At 34.0% G+C, this 26,854-nt stretch overlaps 1 protein-coding gene across 1 annotated transcript; it reads right to left on the bottom strand.

The window, feature by feature from the left end:
• Positions 1 to 1,858: 1,858 nt before the first annotated feature.
• On the bottom strand, positions 1,859 to 26,016 carry LOC147074260 (glucosylceramide transporter ABCA12-like). Its single transcript, XM_085943942.1, has 13 exons — positions 25,872 to 26,016; positions 25,380 to 25,516; positions 24,350 to 24,557; positions 21,914 to 22,213; positions 18,134 to 18,352; positions 16,452 to 16,574; positions 13,014 to 13,205; positions 12,174 to 12,286; positions 10,779 to 10,872; positions 9,384 to 9,485; positions 7,361 to 7,464; positions 6,402 to 6,549; positions 1,859 to 2,082 (listed from the first exon to the last, which is right to left on the bottom strand). Exons 1-13 carry the CDS (start codon positions 26,014 to 26,016, stop codon positions 1,859 to 1,861), a joined length of 2,109 nt encoding a protein of 702 aa, XP_085800068.1.
• Positions 26,017 to 26,854: the final 838 nt, after the last annotated feature.

Here is a 26,854-nt window from a genome sequence, read left to right as displayed (position 1 = left end):
AAGTTGCTCGTTATAACAGTGAAAGAATTAAATGTATGGCGAAAATCATAAACCAATTGTCAACAAATGTTTCGTTATTACATCCGAGATCTCGCTATGTCAGAGATCGTAATAACCGAGTTTGACTATAATTATTTTCGTAAAAGTTATATACTCCGTGCCGCGCTAGGAACTCGCGTCTGAATCCCTTGCTGATTTTTTTTTTCATATATTGTTAATTTGCTTAAAAATATTTTTTATCTGAGTTACAAATAATATAAATGCCAAATAAAGTTATGGTAATGTATAGTGTGTCAAAATTATTACCTACCTTATTTTACAAGTATTGTGAAATTTATTATAAAATATGTCTATTTTAGTGATTAAGTTTGATTTGTTTTGTTATTTTGACGCACGTTGAATATTTATCTGTCTATCAAAAAATTCAAATAAATTTCATAAAACAAAAATTTGTTTTTATGGTAACATGTAACTTAAGCTTTACAAATTACACTCCGTTACCATTTCGTTCCATTCCGAAAATGTCCCCAAAAAAGTTGAACGTTAACTATTTTTCATTTGATTATTAAATAACGAAACTTATTTATTTTTCCAATAAAATTTAGTAAAAGTGATTATTGTCTTTAAAAAAATAGCAGAACGAACATTGATTGGTTTTTTCAAATACTAAAGGAAAAATGCTCTGCCATTATAGACATAGGGTAACGGAGGGGAACGAAATGTGCCCAAGAATTAAAATTCAATAATATTTTTTGACTATTTGTAGTTTTATTTTGAAGTGTATGGTTTTTTTAATCTAATAGAGCTCTTTTAAGTGATAAAAAGTGTTTCATTCATGTTTTAAAAGCTAAGTTTCGTAGTCACGGAACGGAAACTTATTATGCCCAATTTCATAATAAAAATGATATAAATATTGTATTAATCAATATTTTGCTGAAAAATTGCTATCACCAATTCAGCAATAGAACAAGGAATCTGCTAGCTATATAAAAATGGTTAATTTGAGTGAAAAAATAATATTACCCAAATTTCAAACATGTACAAACTTTGGCGAAAATGCCCATATATCAATTCGGTATTGCAATCCCTACCGTCAACCCGTGATTACTAGGTGGGTAACTTGGCTTAGTGCAGTAAAATACTATTTTATATACTGCGAAAATTGGAAAATTCCAACTCTATTTCAATAGCAAAAGAAATGATGTGAAACCATTCCATGTATTTATTGGATATTTCACGCCATCTGACCCCACTTACTAAAATATGCTATAGATCTACCATCATAAATTGGCATTTCAGTGAGGGCGCTAGTATGACATTGAGAATTTTACCATAACTAACAAAAAAATGGTAATTTATAATTTTTTATTGGTAGTAGATTTCTGTACAAATATTATGCAATCCATAATTCGAGAAACATGTTGTAAAATTAAATGGCATTTATAACAAATTTATCCTCGATATACAATTTTAGTTTCAAATTCGACCGGCTGCCAACTTACGATGGTAGATCTTTAGAGCTGCCACTGTGTATGAATGTATAAAAGTGAGAAAATGTGAAGATGGATATTGACTATTGGTACATTAAATTTAATGTAAGACTGATGTAATTACTAATGTATGATCATTCAGTAATTCAGTCAATAAGTATTTAAAATTTTAAATAGTCCTAGTTGGAAAAAAGTATCGAATGATCCGATATTGACAAAAAGTATTGAGACTTACTGTCGCCCTAATCACTATATTAAATAACATAACCTTACCTACTAACTAACACTACATTCAGGTTAATATTTAAAATTATTTTATTCATTACAAGTTCCTGCCATTACCACGTAGATACGTGAGATTATTGTTATTATATGACTTGCCTGTGGGAAGACATGACAATACTATTATGTTTCTTGGCTACGGAGATGGCTCTGTGTATGATTCTTCTGGAAAGTGGATCCACTCCAGAACTGGGTTCGTCTAACAGGATCACGCCACCCTTTCTGCCGATCAGAGCGATGGCCAGACTCAACTTGCGCCGATTCCCTCCGCTGTATATTCCATTTTGAGTGTCTGCCAAATCTATTAAACCTGTAATCCAATAGTAAAAGGTAAATTATCGACAACAAGAACCTTCCACAGAGTGAAGGATATAATATCGACATGCCCTTTTTACGAGGAATGGTTGTTTGTATTTTGCCCAACTCATTTGGTCATTGGTTTGGATCTAACACACATTTAAAAACTGATATGGAATTCGAACTGCACCCGTAGCATCAAAAATCGCTTCTCTAACAACACCCTATCCCCAACATTTTTTTCTGCACACAATACCCGTTGTTCAATACTGAATAGTAACCGAATCGATTGGATAAAGCCTATTCACATAGACAAAGAATTTGAAAGTACAATCTTGGTAATCAGTGCTTAGCCAAAATTGTAGCAGTATTTCCAAAAAAAAGTTGACAACCGGATAAAGTATGTCATAATTTGTAGTGGGTATAGTACTTATATGTTTTATAAATTTGCACTCCAGCTATAGTCACGTCCCGTGGGGGTAGGCAGATTGAGCATCGCTTGGGGGTGGCAGTTACTTGAAGAGCGGCAAATTGAGGAAAATCATTTGGAATATATAGAAATAGCTACATAAACTAAGTAATAATGAAAATATCTTTCCATTAAAAAAAATCAGCTCACTGGTTTTATCTGGTTCACGATATCTAGTTTACTTCCGTTGCCCTTCGACGTCCTTGGTGACGAGAAACGATAGTGCAGATTTGCTATTAGTCTGATATTTTGTTAGTAATATATCCATACAATATATTTCTTAGATATTGGACTCACAGAAGGATGATAAAAATAATGTATAAAAAAAATGAGGCGGCATTTTGGCGCTGCCTAGGGGCGGCATTTTATCTAGGGACGTCACTGGATGAAAATAATGTAATATATTGTAAAAATATATTTTTTTACATATATCATCTATTTATTTATTTATTTATTAGGTACTTCTTATATTTATACAATTGAATATCATTTGATCTATTTTATGCGAGGTAATCAGGCAAGAGGCGTATCGGTGTAATTAAAAGTGCAAAGTTATAAAACGTATACTTTAACAACTATCAAATATTTCAATGTTGTAGAGAAAGTTGGCGACTTTGTCTGTTATAACTATATAAATGTAAAGGAAAAAATATCAAAAGGTTAATATTTATTGCTTTTTTTTGAGATTTATTACTGAGTTGTGTTGGCGATTTTAAAATGTTAACTCGAGCCAAGCCTCTGCTTACAGGGCCGACCTGTGAGTCAGGACGGCGATTCCTGAATGAAGCAGTGCAAAAAACGTCACCGAACCGCTTCAACTGAAGCTCGTAAAATTTTTAGTTTTACAGGAGATATTATGTGTACAGAGCTTTGAGTGAAACGGGTAAACGGCATATAAGTGCGAGTGAGAAAGCATTCAACATGCTTATACCTCATGTCCATGCGTTAGAGTAAGATAGAAAGTAAACATGTCAAGACGGCACTATTGTCAATGTCATCAAATTAAATAACGTTTTTATCCATTTTGGTAATGACTTCATATTTAATCAGTACTTACCGTTAACGTTGCATGATTAAATCATTCATTGTTGAAGTACGTAACCAATTAATCTTTAAACACGCTAGTTACGTCTCCAATATAACAATATTACAACAAGATTACAACACGGAATTTCCGTTGTATTTTGCAAACAAACATGTGTGTTTCTGTATTACAAAATCACAATAAATACATCCTTAAATGAGAATTGAAACACGAAATAATAATTTTAGCGGTAATATGTGGTAATAAGTGGTAAATGTAAAACAATAGATCAACAGCTTTCTCCAATATTACGTACGATACGAAATCTGACGTTTATTATGTCAAACGGAGAGTTGCGAGCGCCCCTACCGTCAAAGTGTGTTGATACCGCCTAAACCATGGCATCCTCAGAGGATCCAAGGCCAGGAGTCCTGAATCATCATTGGGCTGATTCATGCAAACATGAACAGATCGACTGCGAGGCAAATTTCTAGCCCGTAAGCAAATAGTTATTATTAATATCATTTTTTTAATATTATTACCTACATTTCATCCAATTTTGACCAATATTGGAAGCAAAGTTCCCAGCCATACAATGTACCTAGCACCTAGAATATCTGATTTGAGATTACTTTGAAAAAATATGTATTTGTACCTAGTTCAAATATTTCAAAATATGTAGCTAACAAGCAAAGAAATGCAGAAGGTAGTAATAATTCCAAGAAATTCACAGCCCCTTTCCAAAGAGATAGAATAATTGTGAATTGTTTGTTGGGTATTATTACTACCTACTCTGCCCTACCAGCCCCTATTAGGGTCATTCGGTTTTCGAACTCTCGAGGAGCGTGACGTCGGCCGTGGCGTCGCGCTCGCCGGCGTCCGCCGCCATTTTAAATTTATTTATTTTTTTAAAAATATTTTTTGTTAAATATTTTTGAATATTTCCTACGCTGTACTTTACTGTATTTATATTCCGAACAATAAACGCCCTGTTTTCGCCTGTATTTCCGCGTTGTCAATCAACATAAACATGTCCCCGAAAGAAGAAGCAGACGATACCACCGTGACTTGACATGACATTACATCATCAGGGGGGTCCAGAGCACTCATCCATCACCCCCCCCTCCCTTTCGGAGGTGACAGTGTACTACCAAAGCCTGGCCTAGTGACACCCAGCGGTCGACTTTTAATATGCTACAGTTGAAGTATGTTGTGTAAATGTTTGCGCAACTGGTCACTTGTGCTTCATAATGCTTCAGTCGGGAATCGCCCTCCAGGCAAATGATATTTTGGTGCCCTCTCACAGTGTATGAAATCCCAAGGGAATGTGTATCATAATACATATCTGGTCTAAGCCAGGAATCTGTCCGACTATTACAGAGAAACTTGGATAAAGACTAGAGGTGAGTTGGAAATACTGTCACCAGTTTGTGTACTACAGTCTCGGATGAAACTACCCATACTTGGTATGTGTGGCCCAATAAACTTTTCCTAAAAAACTTGTTCGAACGCATGCGGTGAGATAATCGGCATCGCGACGCGCTAGTTGGTAGACTTTCAATACTATAGACATTAAATGCGCGCGAGCGAGATAGCATAATACACATGAGTCGAGCCGTGATATACTCAACTGTCATTGACTTCATTGCCTCTCTTTCTCCCCAGTTGTAAAGTTGGCATAGTGAAGAACAGAAATGGTTATAAGTTCGTTTTGAGTATGAAACTTTATGTCGGTTGACGTCAGTCTCAAGTCCCGGAATAGGTACTAGTGCTCGAGTTCTTATAAGTATGTACGTGTTTATCTGATTTTGTCACGTAGGGTTTCTCGATTTTTGAGTGTTATAATTGGAACTTATAAACTGAATTCAAATTTTATGCGTGATTGTGTAAATGGATTATAATTATATAAACTATTTGTGTAAAAATGGCTTCTAAAAAGTCAAGTACGCCAAACGCTCTATATAATATCCCAAATAAGTATAAAGTATACTTAGTCTTCAAAATCGACCAGTTTTCCCACCTCTAATAGAGACCTCTTTTCAAAGAATACTACTGAACACAGTAACAATCCAATGCAAGTGATTGGCGAGAGAAAAGGAAGCCAATGATGGAATGGATTAGTCGAAAACCTGGACCTAATACACAACTTGTTGAACAGTGACCCAAAGAGCAAACCAACGTAACTGCGAACCTGATTGAACATGTGCAACTTATCAATGAGAAGCCGGAGAAAAAAATACAGAAATAATATAAAAGGATAAACTGAAACCGAAATGCCACAGCACGATTATAATCTCATTGAGGAGAAAATAAAATATTTGATTAAATAGATGAAGAGTGGCAAAGCAAATAAAACTTAATGAGAAACCAAGGTTGTTCAAAAAATCTCACAAGAAGACTGAAATTCTAAACTATGGAGAAAAATGAAAGAAATAGCACCCGTTTAGGGTCATCGAAGCCCAAGACACTGAATGATTTGAGACCCCCTATTGAAACTTCGAACGAATCAATGTCATTATTTTGTGTCAAGGAAAATCGCTCAAGTATAATTGAAAAATGGTGTAACATCATTCATTTCGGAGACCCTTTCAAAATGCTTAACTGATGACGTAGAATCTGGAATTTTATACATTGAATAACTTATGGAATGTACTTTCTAATAGCAGAGATAAAAATAAAATCAATAATGTATTAATTAAGCATGCAATCACTGTAATCGGGTCTGCATCGGAAAGAAAATACATGTTATATAATAAACAAAAGAATTTAATCGGTTACCCGAATAAGTACCCCCAGTAGATCGGTTTCGGTTTAATATGATTTGGAACACATCGCTCACCTGTCATTTCGAGCATATCATCTACTCGCTTTTTGATGTTCATCGATGGCACACCACGGAGTTTGCAAAATAGTGTTAACACTTCTCGGCCGGTCAGATACTCATCTACTGCATCGAATTGTGGACAATAAGATAGTGAACATGGATCCTAGAAAAGAAAAATAGTGTTAACTATATTATGCTAAGCTACATACCTATACACACAAAATCGGGTCAAGGACGCTTTGGCGCTGGGACAACTGGTTGCCACGCAATTTGAAATTAAATAGACGTTAGGTACTTATAGGTACTTTTAAAAAAAATATTTAATATTATTATTTATATTTAAATTATTATATTATGATTTAATAGTTGGTGAGAATTTAAATATGCACACGTAAATAATGATTTAAGCACATGTCTAAGTTCCAACGAAAAAAGAGTTTTTTATTTTATATAAAGCATAAGGCATGATAAAATCCGCAATAAAAAAAACATTATGTTAAGAGTACTAAAATGGATTTAAACTACTAAGTAGTAGATAGAAACTGATTAAAATTCCTCGTCTACGTTATGTATACATCCAATTGTCCTGGCGTCCAGTTGTCCCATTCCCACAAAATCGGCTTCAATACAACTTTAGTTGCTTAATACCGAAATTACCGGTATTTTGGGTTTTTGAAACCAGTATGTATTTTGGTTTCGATAAATTATTGAATACCAGTTTTGAAATACTGTCCATAGTGGTCTATGTGCGTGGGCGCGAAACCCGAGATATGCAGGTTCGATTCAGGTGTTTTACTTTTTTCAAAAAGATTTTTTCTATTGTTTATAATATATTTTCTCAGAAGTGTTTTCAAAAATTACGTATATTCAATGATTAGAAAGTTACATTCTTAAATCTTGTGAATTATTTGTTGAATAAAAAAGTAATTAATTAAATAAATAAATAAAAATTTAAATATTATTATGATTATTACCATGAAGGTGATTTTTCCGCTGGAGTGTTGCACTTCTCGCGCCAGCATTTTAAAGATGGTTGTCTTGCCAGCTCCATTGGAACCCAATATGCCAACACATTCGCCTGTTGGATACAAAATTATAATCATCATAATCAACATAACAATTAGTCCACATAATATTATGTCCTTATAGCCAGGTTTTTTCTATTAATGTAACGCGGTGGAACGGCGTTCCGGCACGTTTTTTCATGGTATTTTTAATGTTTCAAAAGCAATTAAACGAAACAATGTTCGCACTTACATTGTACAAGTTAATTTTTCTGAATCATCTCATATGAAAATATGAAAAGACAAAGGTATCTGAAAAACTATCGCGTTTGATATATGCATTGAATTCTATTACCATTTCTTCAAGTGAATGTGAACGCAAATTTTCGCAAATTAATCTAATAATTACCCTAAAAGAGCTTGAAGACCAAAACAGTTTCGGGACTTTTGTTCATCAAACTCGTCGGACCACCTTTGACACTTTTTGGTACTTCAAAATACGTTGATTGGTGGTTACTCAGTGGAAGACATTCGGCCATAAACTCTAACACTAAGAAAAGGAGTCAAGACGAATTGCCAGACGAAAATTGGACTGAACTTTGGAAATCACCATGGCCCCCACAAAGGGGTGACAGGGCTCTAGCCTGGGGGATTGACCAGATAAGTGAGATAAACGTACATCACAAATTTACTCTAATCGTAAAAAAAAATCATAAAACACTATTTGAAAAACGCTACTATATAGCGTCACACTGCCTTTAACCTTAGTGATAGGTAGGGGGCTCGTCAAAGATCATGGACTGGGGTCCTCTTCAGGATGTAGGGGCCATGGACATCACTACATAATTTTATTAAAATATATGATGTTTTTACAATTTTATTTTGTATAACTTTTGTTGTTTATTTGTATACCTATATGTTTGTTTGTTTAATTTTTTATGAGCTTCGATGAAAAGTTGCTTTAAATAATATTTGAATATAATTTTCTTTAGTAGGTAAGAAGTTTGGGAAGAAGTGAGTTCCGGCACCTTTGTCTTTTAAAAAAGAGCCCTGCTTATATGCAATGCTTTATCGACATCAGTGGGTATTATAGGTACTACACTACTGTATTATGGAATTAAACAATGGTTGTATCAGTCCTATTAGTCCTACTAACTAGCTGGTATTCTTCACAAGCTCCTAAAGATCAACCAAAGCGGGTGGACGACGGACTGGTGGTAGCGATTACAGTATCTCATTGCCAGAATAATTCGTCACACCATGAGAAAAAATTTTGTATGGTTATCACAGTGTAGCGTCAGGAATAGAAAGCTTTTCAAATTTGAATTTGATTAAAACATGTTTGAAGTCTTTAAAATAGGTATCAAGAAGGACTCAACAGGCTTAAAATGTGTGGAAGAAAGTGGAAATATGACGAACTTATTTTTTTGTAATTCTGATTTCCATAGCTCCAAATTTTTATGAATGCTTTCACTTTGTCTTTTAAAATCAGTGAATGCATTGATTTCTTCACTCAATTTTTTAAAAATTTCAACCAAATCGACAAGTTTAACAATAAAGTTCTCGTTCCTAAACAAATTTGACCCTTTCACATATTTTTTTCACGAGATAGCCAGCACATTTCACAATAGTACAAAAGTGAGGTATAATAAAATTAGTCTCCATATCTTCAGACAGGTTTACAAACAACCTAACTTTTATAGGACTGTTTTTATATGTAGTTTATAACTAGTGGTCGTTTTATGAACTATGCACTTGCAAACTGCAAATATGTACTACATTTGTGTTAAACTTTTTGCGCCTCCCAGTTTGGAAATCGCTGCTTTAGACACTAATTACGGACAGATTAGATGAATCTTAGATTTTCGGCTCACATTATTCTATCTGTTTTTTCGCACTTTTATTTTATATTTATATTTTATGAATTATATTGGCATTTTTGAAATGTATTTTTAATTTATTTGATTACAGTATGACAATGTCATGTACTTACGCGAATACACTTTAATATTCACATTTGTCACGGCTTGCACGGATTTTTTACTCCACCAATTCCTGTATTGTTTGGTCACTCCGTTGAATGTTATGTCAGCCTCTGTAAGAATGACAAATCATATTGAGTGAACATTAAAAATGTAGGTATGATTTTATGCTAAAATGAAATAAAAAATTAGGGATAGTTACCTATCCATTCTAGATATGTAGATAGTTGGGTTGTTGGCTGTTGGCTGTTGGGGAAATGTGGGCCAAATACAAAATGAATTTAGGTAGGTACCTACCTACACATTTAATTATTTTCTAAGGTAAAACAAAAAGTATGTCTTAGATATTTGTTTTCTTTGGTCATTTCCATTTAAATTTTTCCATGCTCGATCCTCTTAAGCTCCTAAGATAAAGCCACGAAGTGACGATCCAATTTGGTTGGTTCGATATAATAGAGTATCATATCGCAATATTTCTTTAGTCAATAGCTTTGTGAAGAAGTAGGATTGCTGGATTATAGAAATGTGAACATGGTACTTTTTCAGAGGATTTTTTTTGTTACTTCATTATAATAACTGGCATCTCTGTTTATAACCAGAAAATGTGTTTTTTTTTCAGTTATCATATCAGTCCCAAAATGCAGTATCACGACATAGACAATTATTATCATTTGATATCCATTGAATCTCTGTGTGATTAGTAGGCGTTCAAAATCTTCTTCAGATTCCTTACAGAGTCGAAAAAGGCGAATTGATGTGGACTTGATGTGATTTTTCAGTGAATATCTCCTAATTAAATTTGCTGTTATATTTTATTCAAATATACGAGTAGTATTTTTATGAATTTATAGTTCGGCAATAATTTTAATTATTTTTAGTTGATTTTCGGCCACTGGCCCATTTAATATACGCTGTGCCCCGAAGGGTACCACAAATGCCCGGTTGAGAAACAGTGCTCTAATTAATGCAATAGCACTCAACGTGTGCAATAATTTATTTTTTGACATTCTTATAAGTGACGTGCTATCTCATTGGAATTTTGCACTGAACTGCAGGGATTTTCCCAGGGATAGTGATAGTACACCATACGAGTATATTTTATCGAACGTTCGATTGACACAATAGTACATACACCATATTATGCAATATCAACGATTGGGCAATAGAAAACATGTAATAAAAGTTTATTAAAGCCTTCAACAAACGCTAACTTATGACAGTTTTTTTTATCTACGAATTCAAAATACAGTTACCTAAGTATTAAATTTGTCATTTTAATGTTTTGACAAATTAAAATACTTTTAAATAATTTGTAAAATTTATTAAAATACATGTTTCGCAAATCGATAAATTTTCTTAGTACTACTACATGCCTAAGCTTAACAAAATATTTGAGGAGTACTTACCATGTTTATCATCCTGTTGTTTTAAATATTCATAAGATTGTCCTGTGCAGAATAACATTAATTTATTGTAATACTCGCTTAACATAAGGATTGCCTGCAAACCAGTCATATATAAATATATTATTATGTATATTAAATCATGTGGTATTTTGATGTATGTAACATATTCCAATTGTGATATATAATAAATTATATTCATCTTCAAGGCGATATTCATTTTCAGGGACATTGTTTTCCCTGTGCCAATATTATTTTTCATTACTAATTAGCAGCAAAACAAACAAATGTAGCATTTGCTGTCATTCACATTGTTCACTGGCGTTAAGTGGGTAAGCTAGATTTTATGTATGATATCAATATTCCACTTTTATCTCATATTATTATTAAAACCCGAATTTTAAATTTCCACTGGGAATGCGAATATAATTTTGAGGAGTTGAGCGTGGGGGGGTTGTCAACCTCACCCCTTTAAGAACCCTGATGTTATGAAATCTCAACATAAGCTTCATAAAAGTGTTGATCATAAAAAGATGACTAACAAAAAGAGGACAAAATAATCAGAACTTGGAATATACGAACGCTTAACAGAGCCCCTTGACAACATTCTCATAAATAAGATAACTTGAAGTTTACTTTAAATGAAATATTTTAAATAGGGCAGTAGGTACAACATTTAAAACGCGAAACTATTGTTCAGTAGATTGATATAAATATTCAGAAAATTCAACCCTATAATGCAAGAACATCTTCCAGGTGTGTCTACTAAAGATATTTAGGAAAACATAATAACAAATAATACTTAATTGGCGTCATAGGAGATGCAGTACAAAACAATATTATTAAGAGGACAAAAGCATCCAAGTATTTTGATGTCTTGCAATTCTATATGGACCTATATAAATTGTTATAGAAGCAATTAGGTTTTTTTTTTTTAGCCACAAACGTTTATTTCCGGTAAAAAGGCAAGAAAATATTATACATGTAGTTGTGTTATAATATGTAGTTACCAAAAGATCCATTAAATTGTTATACTATAAAAATTATTTCAACTTTTTTAAGCAAATATTCGAATCGTGTTCGAAAAAAGCCACTATCTGTCCATTTGTCTCCACTTCGTGACTACAGAGGGCTGCGCAGAAGAGCGACACTTCTGCCATACACTTGTCTCACAAATAGTCATATCGTATGAATAGGGCTAGAGCTAGAGGTTATCCATAAACTGAACCACATATTTATGGTTTTGAGCTATGTGCCATAGATTCTGCTCCACTCCGCTCATTGTGATTGGACCCATATAATTCAAAAAGTGTTTGTAAGTTTGTGTGTTGTAATATTATGTATTATATGAAGAGCTTATCAATTAATTAATAATGTAAGTCTATAAAAAATACTCACAATGAAAACAATAGTTGTTGCACCAAGATAAATTAGCTCAGTTGATATTCCAAACTCGCTATCTGAATAATAGTCTTTGGGGCCTCTGCATGCTCCTGTCTGTTCATCTCTGCCTGAAATATTTTGATAAAATCACAATAATTAATTTAGGCGATCAGTGGGTCTATTCTATACCTATCGACCGCTAAAGTGATAAAGTGATAAATATTACCAAACTTAGGGTAGGTTTGTATCAAAATATTAGCACTTATTGTAACAATTACACGAAGTTGGTTTTTATTGTTGCAATAAGTGCTATATTTTAACAGCACCTATCTTACTGCTAAAAATAGAAACAAGATAGGTAGGTATTTAAGGCCATGTTTTTCAAAAATTCTTCAACTAAAATCCAAAGAATTTATCAGGAATTTAATGACAAAAATATTCATAAAATAATATTAAAACTAATAAAAATCGAATTTGCAAAAACGCATAGGTATTATTTTTATATCGTTTTCTAAAATTGTGAGTTTATGTTTAAACTAAAAATGAGTCTTTTTAATGTTTTTAGATGCATTTTGATTGGGTATTTAAAATGAAAGTTATTAGTAAAATGTATTAAATTGCAGTTTTTGCTAAAATTATTACTCTCACTCTTAGAAAGGTTGGAGATATTTTTACATCCAAGAGTATAATTTTATTTATTATGTATTATTTATAATTTGTATTGATTATACATCATATATTTTTATTGATTTAATTTATAATTAATTATAACACACAACTCTAACAAAATCATCAATTTTCAGAAAAGGCGTGAAAAATTTGTAGGCCAGTCTTTTTATAATAATTCGAACTTACTACAACACGAGTCGTCGGATTGCTGTTTCCGGCATATTGCATTCTCATTTCCTATGGTACCAATTTTCAGAAGTCCATGATTGAATGAGTAGCTTGGTAGTATGTGTAGAAGAAAACTCAATGCGTGCCCTTGAAATATTGTCGTTGACTTTGACATCTTTTCAAAGAAGACAATCGCAGAGAATAGTACACCTGAAATATTATAAGGAGCAACAAATTGAATCCCATCATATTACTAGTGTTTTATATTATTTTTTACATATTTTATATATTATAATGTCCATAGTAATTTTCTCGCAAGACTCAGAAGACCTCCAAAGCAGAATGCAGGAACTCGCTGAAGTAAGCAACAAAGTAGGTTTGAAAATAAATGTAACAAGGACAAAAGTCATGTTCAACTGCTTTGCGGGCCAAAAAGAGATCCTCATTAATGGCACTCAGCTCGAACAGGTGAAATGCTACATCTATCTGGGACAAGTGTCTATAGATGGGTGTATATTTGATGAAATTTTTCGCAGAGTAAAACTAGGCTGGAGTGCTTTTGGCCGCCCTAATAATGTCTTCAAAAGTGACCTTCTACTGTGCCTAAAGCGCAAAGTGTTCAACCAGTGTGTGCTTCCTGTAATCACATATGCGTGTGAAACATGGACCCTAAGCAAAAGAGAGATCCTGAAACTTAGAGTAACACAACATGGTATGGAGAGGTTAATGCTGGGCATAACGTGAAAGGATAAAAAGAGGAATGAGTGGATAAGGAAGCAGATAAGGGTTTGCGATGTAATAGAGTTCATTAAAAGCCTCAAATGGAGATGGGCTGGAAATATAGCTTGAAGAAGAGACAATTGTTGGACAAATTTAGTCATCCGGTGGTATCCAAGAGGTAAAAAACGTCCGCAAGGTAGACCTAGAGGATGCTGGATCGATGAAATGATTAAGTTCTGCGGAAGTACGTGGCAACCCAACGCACAGGACCGAGAGAAGTGGAAGCAGCTTGAAGAGGCCTTCATCCAGCAGTGGATAGATTCAGGCTGATGATGATGTTGATGAATGTCCTATGAGACACCTCTTAACAACATCGATCTCATAATGTCATCAGTGCCGTCATTCTGGAGAATCTAAAGACATTGTAGGAATGATATTAATTGTATACCAATGTAATGATAATTCCTTGTCTTTTCTCATCTCAGAAATTAACATCACATGATCATAACATAAAATATATTATTGACGACACAAGGGGGGTTCGGGTCCGAACCGCCTCCAGAAACGGCATTGTACAATATGGGTTTTCAAATTTGAATATTGCATCGTCCGTCCATTTATAAATTATTTTTCAATTTGGTAAATGTGTGCTTTATCGGTTACAGATAAGCTATAAAACTGGTGTGTTGTGTATTTGTCAGAAGTAGGAAATGTGATGAAATCTCATCAATATACAAAAATTGATACGACGATAGTGGCAATATTTAGTAATAAGTGTCTCTGCGAGTCTATTCTATAGACAAGACTGCTATCGGTCCGCTACGGCAGTTAAATAGGGTAGGAAAGTATCTAATCAATCACAATTACAATAAGTTAGCCGTCTGCTCTGTCAAAACTGTCTATCTCGGTCTAAAATCTATCACAGCCAAGAGAGGTGCTGTTAAAACATAGCATTTATTGTAACAATTATAACTAAATTATTGTAATTGTTACAATAAGTGTTAATAATTCGATATTTTTCTACCCTATTTAGCTGCCGTAGCCGACTGAAAGCAGCCTTGTGTATAGAATAGACCCGCAGGTGGTTGTTTCTACCAAGTAAACTTTCAAAAAATACACAAAATGGTTATACGAGGGTGGGTCAATAAGTCCTTAGAAAAGCCGATAGGTGGCGCGACTAGTACTGCAAGCGGTTTGTTTTCATGCAGCGGCACTACCGATTCAGTATGCTGCGAAGTTTCAATCAGATTGGTCGGATTGTTGTGTGTTTCTCGTACATTTAAAAAAAAATTTGCTTGTGGAAAATGGAAAAATGGAAAATGGAGAAAATTGAGTTTAGAGTTGTTATTAAACATTTTAATATAAAAGGGTTAACAGCAAAGGAAATAAAAAATGAGTTGGATTTAGTTCACGGCATATCTGCTCCTTCACTTGCAACTATTTATAACTGGTTAAATGAATTTAAACGTGGTCGTACATCAACAAAGGATGAACCACGCTCAGGACGTCCTGTAGAGGTGACTACACCAGAAATGATCAATAAAATCCACGATATGGTGTTAAGTGACCGAAGATTAAAGTTGAGTGAGATAATTGAGGTTACAGGGATCTCAAAAGGTAGCGTCATTTCTATTTTACATGAAAAATTGGGCATGAAAAATATTTCTGCAAGATGGGTGCCGCGTTTGCTCACAGTCGACAATAAACGCAGTAGGGTGGTGGCCTCTAAAGCCCTGTTGTCGCTCATGCAACGCAATCCGGATGAATTTTTTCGTCGCTTTGTGACTGTAGATGAAACATGGATACACCACTATACTCCCGAGATGAAAGAACAGTCAAAGCAGTGGATTGCGAAGGCAAACCATGTCCAAAGAAGGCGAAAACCGTAAAATCAGCTGGTAAGGTTATGGCTACTGTATTTTGGGATGCACGTGAAATTATTTTCGTTGACTATTTGGAAAAAGGAAAAACAATAACAGGGGATTATTATGCATCTTTATTGGACCAGCTAAAAAACAAAATTGAAGAAAAACGGCCTCATTTAAAGAGGAAAAAAATCCTCTTTCATCAGGACAATGCCCGTGTTCACACATGTTTACGATCAATGGCTAAAATTGAAGAATTGAAGTTCGAATTGGTCGACCACCCACCGTATTCGCCAGATTTAGCCCCCCCCAGTGACTTTTTCCTTTTCCCAAACTTAAAAAAATGGCTAAGTGGACAACGTTTTTTTTCAAATGAAGAAGTCATCGATCGGACAAATGCTTATTTTGAGGACCTTCCGAAAACTTATTTTTCTGACGGTTTAAAAAAAATTGAGAAACGTCTAACCAAGTGTATTGAGCTCCAAGGAAATTATGTTGAGAAATAAAAAAAAAAATACAAAAATAAAACCTGTTTTAATGCTTTTTTCTAAGGAATTATTGACCCACCCTCGTACACCACTATTTGATATGAATAATTCATCTTTAGGAGGCTCACGATCATAGTCCAGTGCGTAAAGCGCTGGCCTTTCATCCGAGGGCTCTGAATTTGATTTCCTTGAGGTCACAATATATTTACATAATATATGATTTTCTCAAAGCCTAGGTATTTCATTGTTTTACTTTGACTGCTAGGTACATACATAATAATTGTTTCTCTACATAACTGTCATTGGGTATCTTGTTGTAGTGTTATAAAGCATACATATTATATAAGATAATAATAATAATATGTGAATAATTAATTATTTACCAAACATGACGATCGATAAAAGGTTGATGTAGCCCATATCCGATGAGTTTGTGAACAGACTCAGCATGTACATGAACGTAAGTCCTGCCATAGAATGAACGGCCAGGTGAACTAGCAATACACCTAGTAGGAGAATAAAAATGGCATTATTGTTGTTTTAAATTTTAATATCCTTCCCTACTTCTAAAAGAAATTTAATAAATTATGTTCCCGCAAAGCGTGATAACATGGTCGATGTCGTTCGTTTTCCATTGTCATCACTGGAAGCGGGCAATATACTAACCATGAGAAATGACAGGTAGACATTACGTAAATAGGAAAATTGAGTCACAAGACTTCCATACAAGAGTATTGCAGTTACTCGATTCTGTTATAGTACACAAAAATTGCACAATCGGATCGGGTAGGTAGTCAGTCAGTGAGTAAGGCCCCCTTTAATAGAACCATTTTACGATCTTCCACCTTCTCTTACTCAATCGAACGACTTGATCTCGAGGATTCAAATTGAGCCCACTGTACAGTAGATTTATATTTGATCATTCACCACATTTGTGATAAAGTCGATCAATTTCTATGTGAGGTGAATACCAAGCCTTTAACTAATTTTAAGTAAATATCAAGAATTACATATGACAGACTAAACTTTGAAATCATGAAAAATATTCACTGTATTTTACGTTAAATAATGCCAAGACCTTGTCACTATAGAAGATTTTTGTTTAGCATTAAATAGTTAACACTAATTAATGAAATGTTATTTTTATTTAAGACAGTACAGGGTACAGTAAACAGGTGAACACTCTTATTAACGCAATTATTATTTTCATACATAGTTTGGTATAGGTAGGTACCTACTTCAGAAAATATTAGAAGTGGTTCATATATATCGTCGGTGTTTTGTAAAAAGGGCGAATCAACCATTTTGGCGAAATCGAGATTTTAATGAAAATACAATATGTACCTCACTAGCTTTGTTGTGTTAAAACGGCGAATTTTTATCTCCAGGAAAGTACTTAAAAACGATAATCGACTAAAATTAAATTAATTAAAATAACAAAATAAAAAGCAAATGTGACATATTAGGCCTTTTAAAATATTATATAATAATACCTATTATAATGACAGTATTCTTTCAAAGCTTTATTATAAACTTGTTAGATATTTATAATCATCTACAGGTAAAAAACAAATAAATGTCAAAAGTTAAAAATCCTCCTCCTGTAAAGTAGCATTTTGGTTAATTCGCCCTTTTTACAAAACACCGACGATATTTTTCTGATGTTCAAATAATGAGTGCTACATTCTTAAATCATATATCTTATGCATTGAAAAAAAAAAGTTTAATTTAAAAATACTTTCTGCATGGTTTGCACAGATGTAAATACATCAATATTATATCAAATTCTAGAAATGAATTTGCAGTTTCAAATTTTGACAAAAGTCATTCTTAGAAGTTTATGGTTCTTCTCATATTTTTATGGCATAGCTATGACACAATGAGTCTAACATTGTTTGACACAAAATTATTAATTTTTATCGAACATTTTTTATTGTTACACGTAGCTCATAGTTTGCCAATAAATTTATGGCTGCATTATATTGTGAGATTAAAAAAATAATAGTAAGTAGGTTCCTAGTTTAATAAATTTGAAGTGAAGTCACGTAATAACAAGGCATATTACCCCATGTATCAGATATACTGAATATTCCGTCGGAATCAGTAAGCCACATAATATAAATAGCCACATAGCTTAGAACAATGCATATGACAACATCATAGAGGAAAGTGGTGAACCAATAGAGAATTGGACTGGTTCCAGTCATCTGCTGCAGCGTTCGGAAAAATGACCTCCGTTCATTGATTGGGAAAGGCATGAACATGAATTGCATTATAAATGCTCCTGAAAAAGAAAAAAGGGAACAATATTATAATTATACCTACTAAAAATAGTTTAAACAGATTTTGGGTAATAACTGTTCTTATGATACCTACTTAAAACGAGAACAAAGAGTGAACCTCTTAAAACCCTTTGTTGTCTAGTGGTTTCACTGAGAAACCACTTGCTATTATTTTTGTCCTGCCATTGCCATCTAGTTTTGAGTAGCCACATTTATGATAAACTATAAAGTCATATTTATTAAAAATAAAGTTCACAATCTAAAAACGGGTAAAACAGATTTATACCTAAAAGATTGTACCGAAGTTAGATGTTTTGAGTGCTGTCACATGAAGATATTTCAAGCAAATATTACACTATTTTAAAACATCAAAATATTGTCTGGTAAGTCTTTCTAAGTATTTTTTATATTATGTAGTCGTAATATAAAGTAAATATAATTCATTAAAAGTCCGTTCAATTTACTATAACTATTATGGTAAGATATTATGTTAAATTATATACAATTAGTTGCTATTTTCTATGTGTTAAATATATTATGTTTTTTTGTTCTAGTTGCCCAGTGGTAACCACCTTAATAACTGAACTATACATAAAAAAATATATATATATTTTTTTATTTATAATAAATATCTACATGCAATTATAAAACCATTTTTAATTTTGATTTATTTAAACAATTTGAGGTCTTGGGCCCCAAAGCGTTAAAATATGGGCAAAATATGGGAAAATTAATAATTGGGCATAATAGTATATTATTACTTAGGCTAACTGTCACAGAGTTTGGTTAAATATTTTGAAGAACTGGAACCAAGCCCCGGAATTAGGGTTCCAAATTGTATTATGACAGAATCGAGCCCCGGAGTTAAACCCGGTAGAATATACAAGATATTCCTTCATTTATTTGTATTTGTATTTCAGGACCGACAGGACCGAATAGTGCACACCAATCTTTGTCAGTTATATGTATTTGCTTTCATTGAAATAATACTACAAGTTGCAAATATTGTTGGTTAGATTTTGAAAATCAATTAAACCCTGCCTTAACCAAAAAATAATAGTTTGGTACCTATGCTATTGGTGATCCGACAAAAATAGTGCACACTTTTTCATTGAAATTAGAATACATATTACAGATGGTGTCAGTTAGTTTTTTTTTAAATTCATTAACCCTGCCTAACCAAACCATAATAGATAAGAAATATTCTTCTATCCAGCAGGTTAATGATCTATGGTGAGGAAATCCTGGGAGAATACCAATGCGGCTTCCGACCAAATAGATCCACCATAGATCACATCCATCTCATGTGTCAAACTATGGAGAAAGCGCACGAATACAACCTGACACTCCACCACCTGTTTATTGATCTTAAACAAGCTATCGACAGTGTGAATAGGGATAAGATGCTGCAAAGCCTAAAAATATTGGGAATTCCCTTAAAATTAGTAAGGCTGATAAAGACCACACTGACGGATACTCAAGCAGTTGTCAGTGTGCAAAATGAGCAAACTGAAAGCTTCAAAATCAAATCAGGTGTGAGACAAGGGGATGCGCTATCCACTATGGTATTTAACCTTGTGGTGGAATCCATAGCTCGTGAAACCAACATAAGAGTATGGGTAGATAAGATGGGTAGATAACAATACAACGGAGATGTGCGCTTATGCTGACGACATAGTAATTACAAGCAGATCCAAACAGAGGATGATCGACCATGGTGGCACTATGAAAATAAAAGCAGAAAACGCTGGGCCGCATATAAACCAGTCAAAAACTAAGTATATGGTCAGCACACGCGATCAGGTACCACTGCAGAATATAGACATAGGACAGCATGCATATGAAGGGGTGGACAAGTTCACGTATCTCGGATCCAGCCTAAATACCCAAAATAAGACAGCAGAGGGGATAAAAATCCGCCTTATCTCCGGGAATAAATGCTGGCATGCCTGCAAGCGACTGGTGGGGTCGAAAATTCTAGGCCGAAGAAGTAAACTTCTAATTATTTATAAAACAATTATAAGGCCAGTGGTCACTTACGGCTGTGAGACTTGGTGCTTAACTCAAAACGAGGAAAACAAATTAGCTGTCTTCGAGCGCAAAATACTCTGCAAAATCTTTGGATCCACGTTGGAAAATGGGAACTACAGAATAAAAATGAACCACGAATTGGAAGAGCTGATTGAACAGCAAACAATCATAAGGTACTGTAAGTCCCAAGGACTACGAAGGGCGGGACATGTGGAGAGAATGCCTGAAGTTAGAGCGCCAAGGATCATGACGAAGTGGCTACCCCAACGGAAGAGACCCAGAGGCCGTCCAAGAAGGAGATGGGCTGACGCTGTAGAAGTGGACTGGCTTCATATAGGAAGACCCGGTAATTGGAGAAGTGTGGCGAGAGACCGGAGTGAGTGGAGAGCGGTTGTGGAGGAGGCCAAATCCCACCTTGGGATGTAGCGCCGTGGAAGAAGACGTCAGTTAGTTTTTTTTAAATTCATTAACCCTGCCTAAACCAAACCATAATAGATAAAAAATATTCTTCTATCCATAAAATATTCAAAATTATGTACGATTTAATGGCAAAATTTTAGATATTTTATAGAGAGTAAAATTACATGAGGAGATCTCTTTTAGACTATGCTCTACCGGCTTCAAAAAGAAAGCGAACTGATTTAAAAACAGATTTAGCTTTGCCTGCTAAATGTGCGTAGGTATCTGAAGATTTAACATTGTTATTGCATTTGTGAGCGCATGGTAGCTTTTTCACAAAAAAACTACTATATTATAACCGTAACCAGAAACCCAATGTTTTTATGAGGTGTCTATTCTTTGTTCCAAATTGTTCCTGTATGGGTTCCACAATTTTTATATGATGAATACTGTTCAGAACAGAGCTCTGGGTGTCGGTTCTGTGTACAGCTCTGGATATAAATCAGTGATCTATAACTAATTTTTACTAAACTATTGTTAAATTATTAGCAAGTACAAATACGTTATAACTAAAATTTGGAGTGATCAGGATGTCGGTTATAATAATTAAGGCACCTAATTGATACCTTGATTTATTACTTGATTTAACGCTTTTGATAAGAATTTCATGTAAGAACTATTAGTTAAATTCATCGCAATTAAGTAGGATGACCATAGCTTAATTGTTAAAGATCATTGCGCGCATCAATAATTTACCATACATAATTAATTTGAAAACAGACAGGATAATGTAACTTTACAACCAATAAATTTTTACCAAACTACGTCAGCGTCAGATAGTACCTATTTTTCTCGCTCAATTTAAAGAAATCTTTAATACTAGTGTTTATTTAGCTTTGAAAAATGATTGTGTAAATTAACAAAACAAGACGATAATTAAAAAAAAAACATTGAAATTTGCGTGTACTATAATGTTTGAGGCTTTCACGGTTGTTTTTTATCGTAGTATATTCTTGGGTTTTCACCGTGTCTCCTTCTTCCTTCTTTACTCGACGTTTCGGGCTCGTTGCAGAGGCCATTATCAAGAGATATTGATATTGTATTGTATATGTACTCTTAAATGATTTTTTTACCTATGGTTAGGCCGATGGACCAAATCATAATGCTGAATAATGATTTTCCATTATTTTTGAAGATATCCTTTGAGTCAATGTCTGAGATGGGATAGTTGTTAACGAAGATGGCTGAAGTGCTGTTTAGAGAGGGGATCATTTCTGCCGCCAGTATATTGGTGAGAGTGTTCACCGCAGTCGGCAGGGTGTGGTGCAGTGACGTAGAGTAGAAGCCATTGTATGTGTTGTTACTTAGAGACAGTGCAATCGGCATTCTATTCCAGTATCTTTTGATGTTTTCTCTGCCTTCTTCCAATATGGCTGAAATATTAAAATCATATTATTATTTCATATTGATGTTAACTTTGAGTTACTTTTCATTCATGAACAGTTTGGACTATTCTACTATTATTATACTTTTCTATGGCAAACAAAATTGATCTTTTGCTAGATTTTGTTACAGCTGATATTGACCCTTTCATCCCTGGTTCCAGAAGCCCTCAAATAGGCATTTATTTCAGAAAAGTCAGCTGCTGCAAACATGTGACTCCAGATAAACAAAAGTAAAACAAAATACATCTCAGTTCTCCACAGTGCACAAATGATAATAGTAGCCTTATTGTTGGTGGTGATGGTTTCTTTTGTAACTGTATATTCATTTGATCTAGAAACTTGTGTTATCATGACAGTCGGACACATAGACCTCGGGACTATGGGACGAATCCTGCACATTGAAGTATATATTTACATATACAAAACTGAGAGGTTTATACAAAAAGCCTCAAATCATGTGATAAAATGACACTGGTTTTGACATTGTGTGTGTGTTTTTTATAATATGTATGTAATTTTTGTAAATGTATGTGCATGAAATATATAAAATTACTTAAAGCCTTTGTATGATTGTGTTTTCTGCTACGTATTAGTACCAATACTATTGGCCCAGTAGAAATATAGATACAATATGTCTTTCTAGCCTGTAGTCAATTTATAATACATTCCCACATATACGACAGAATGATGTCGTTGGCAAATTATATTGATTTTGTAGAATATAAAATAATCAAGTTATTATTTAAATACGTTAACATGCAATTAAAAAGGTATGCTTTAAATCAGTGCTTCTCAAACTTTTTCATACCACGGCTCCCTGAATCAGAAAAAATAAATCCAAGACTTCCCCTCCCCAAAAATTTTAGTCTTTAGTGACCAACAGTACTTTATTTAACATTAATTATTATCATAGGTACATTTTTATTAAAAATAATAGAACATTTCATTTACTTGCTTCTAAAGCAAAAATTAAAACGAAAATTAACTTCAAATTTATAATAGCTACAGCCTACAAAAACAATTTAATGAAAGGGGGGTGATTGCATATTTTTACATAATAAATCAATATCCGGTACAATGTTTGAAATGCTAATACGCAGGGTTTTTGCTCCAAAGTCTCCGTTAGAAGACACGACATGTGTTTATTTTTTATTACCAGTAATGATGAAACTGCTGTTTTGCATAGGTAGGTATGTTGTCGCAAAAGGAATTATGATTAACAATGCTACTTTTGCAATTGACAGATATTTTTGCTGTCACCGTATCCAAAATTCTGCAAGACTTCTTTCATTAAATTCGACTTCGAAGGGAATTATCTGGTATAATATCAACCAATGATTCTTTTTGAGTTGCCCACGTAATATGATCATATTTTAAGGATTTAGCAAATGGTTTTCTTATGCAATTGTACTTTTGGTATTCATTTAAGTTTGGGAAATATATGTTGAAAAATCGTTGTGATTCGACAATGTGATTAAGTATAATACTTTTAATTGAAGTCGAGAGTGATATTTCATTGGTCACATTGAAAACATGTCAGTGCATCTTTGATTAATACCTTTTGACCACAAAGAGAGCTTGAAGTTTGATAATATTATTCAGAATTAAAATGTTGATATCTTTTCCCTGAAGAGAAAGATTCAATTCATTTACTAATCCGCCAAATATGAAGTGGGAAGAATGATCTGATTTTATGTCATGAAGAATGGGCGAAATTCATTTCTAAGTTCTAAAATTCTTATCCATATCGGATATAGTATAGTGGATTGTGTAAAACCACCCCGAGATTATGACTGATTTGTATCAGGTATCGTCCAGTGATCACGTTATGATTTTTATTTTTTCAAATACTGAAATTTTTCGCGGCTCCCTGGGAAGAGCTTTAAGCCCCCCAATTTGAGAAGTACTGCTTTAAATAAACGCCCATTATGGAGTCTTCGCCATTGTTCAATTATTGACATTAGTTTTGATTAACTTTAAGTATATTTTAACATTTTTCCTTAAACATGTAATACATTGAAATGGCACTTGCTTAGCAGAGGATCGAACACTAAAATCATGTGGCTTTATACGATAGACTTTCTTTCCAAATTAATTATTTATTTCTATTTCTACATCACTGACCTGAATAGACGTCTCGATCATTTTCAAATGTGGCATGAAAGATATTGTCGAAAGTGCTTAGATTGGTACCATCAGTCGAATACAGTATGATAGGGTTCTGCTCCTGGTATGTCCGTAGATTGATGCTCAGTTTTATTGTCCCACTAACTTGCTTTTCACAATTTCCACGTAGTACGAATACCCAAGAAAAAAATATTGCCATCACTACCTAGATGGGAAACAGAAAATATATATTTAATGGGTATGGAATTCAATTGGAATTCTGCAATTTGTCAAGTAAGCAAAATAAAGATATGATTCTTTTGGCATGCGCACACGGAGTGTGTGCCACTATCACATTCTGAGCCTGGCACCGTGACTCTTCGAGTATTCTATCGTCTCAGGTAGACAAATCACAAAAGAAAGTGTGCCTCTCATATTATATAATATATGGTTTTGATTCCAGCACCTGGATACTTTGATTGCTGTTTTGGGCTGCGAATCCATCTTCATAACGATCATAATAAACTGAAAGGATATATCATATTATGTAATATTTGTTTCTCTTCTCGTTTACAAGTGGCGTAGCTTCATCTATTTATTTTATTTTTTTATTTATTTAGACGGATTTATATAGACTTGTTATATAGACGTATATGAATGTATATGACTATGGATTGGCTTTACATTTGCTAAGTGCTTGGCGCAATCTACCTTACAAAACTTCTCCCTCTTTTAACAAAATAAACTTTCAGATATGTCAATAATATTTTTATTATAATATTATGTTCTATCTAAAGTGGATATATACCGTCTAAGTACTGTTTTTCCAAAGAGTGGTCAAGTTTTTTTTTATTGTATTTCTCTAATTGAAATAATTTTAACAACACATAAGTATAAATTAGATAATATATTGCCTGAGTTTGGACAAAAATGAAATTCAAAATCTTTGATCCTGCCGTAAAGGAATCCATTGAAAAGCGGTAAGGGACATAAAATATATAATGTACGTTTCAACAGTTTCAATTTATACAGTCATGAAAATAATTACCATGATAATTTTAAAGATCAATGAAACCTTGGTGTGGATTAAATGTTTCATAGTTAGACTTAGCCCTCTATGCATTTCCAAAGTGTTTCCTTTTAAATTTTCAGAATGAGTTTCCTCTTTGTATGGTGTTACGTCACCTACAAAAAATAATAAATAAGTCAGTAAAACCATAACGCTAATGCACATAATTATGAATACTAAAGCAGACACAGAACAGAAAATGTAGGTGGCAGACAAAACTATTAGTAGCAAGAAATACTATGGGGTAATTCTTAAAAAATAATACTTAGTATAATAAAACACAGCACTCTAACGACATTAGTCTTTAGGTACAACCACCTTTTATGTATTCATTAATTCAACGGGTGTTTGCGTGGTAGAACTAATTTATGTTGACATCGGGATAGTGCATGCGTACCGCACGACACTGTATCCTGATAGTGTCGCATAGCCTCTCCTACTCAATTCCTATCTCTACCTCCACGTGATGACCCCTGAAAACCTGAGCAACTACACCTAAGATCAGGTAGTCAACCCTGGTGGAAAGTGTAGTCAGGGCTAACGGAGAAGGAAGAAATGGCCCTCCGAAAAGGGGGTTGGGCGTGGGGCTAACAACCTCATCCCGTAAAAAACACATTGTTACGAAACCACAACAACAGCCTCGGAAACCGGACACTAATCTCAGACAACCTGGTAAACGCTTTAAGGAAATACGATTTGGAACATGGAATACATTATCACTCTATCGACCAGGAGCACTTAAACTCCTTACAGAATAACTTATAAAATACCAATGTGATATCACGGCCCTACAGGAAATGCGATGGATAGGTCAAGGAGTGATGGAGAAACGAGACTGCACTATACTCTATAGCTGCCATGATAGTGAACATCACATTGGGACTGGGTTCATCGTAAGCAAACGAGTGAAGCATTTAATTATTGGGTTCGAACCAGTCAACCCAAGGATCATGCGACTGCGAATTAAAGGAAGTTTCTTCAATTACTCATTTATAAGTGTACATGCCCCTACAGATGATAAGTCGGATGAGGAAAAAGAGGACTTCTACGATGCATTAGAAAGCACGTACAACAGTTGCCCAAATCACGATGTGAAAATAATGCTCGGTGACCTAAATGCCAAAATAGGACGGGAGGAGATCTACACTGCCATTGTCGGAAAACATAGTCTGCACAATGAAAGTAATGACAATGGTACCCGACTAATTAACTGTGCAGCGTCACTAAATATGGTTATTGGTAGCACAATGTTTCCCCGTAAGGAAATATATAAGGGAACTTGGAAATCCCCGGATGGGTGCACAATAAACCAAATAGACCACATGCACAGATCGGATCTAATGAGCGTCCGGACATACAGAGGGGCTAATGAAGACTGTAGAGTGTGTGGAAAAGTTAGAGCAAAGATCTCAAACACCAAAAAGGAAATGGGAGCAAGAGTAAAACCCTTTGAC

This window comes from Rhyacophila brunnea, unplaced genomic scaffold (genome assembly GCF_057557595.1).
Source record: "Rhyacophila brunnea isolate RB1 unplaced genomic scaffold, BYU_Rbru_1.0 scaffold_16, whole genome shotgun sequence".
Classification (NCBI taxonomy): Eukaryota; Metazoa; Arthropoda; class Insecta; order Trichoptera; family Rhyacophilidae; genus Rhyacophila; species Rhyacophila brunnea.
This window is presented reverse-complemented; position numbering and strand designations above follow the sequence as displayed.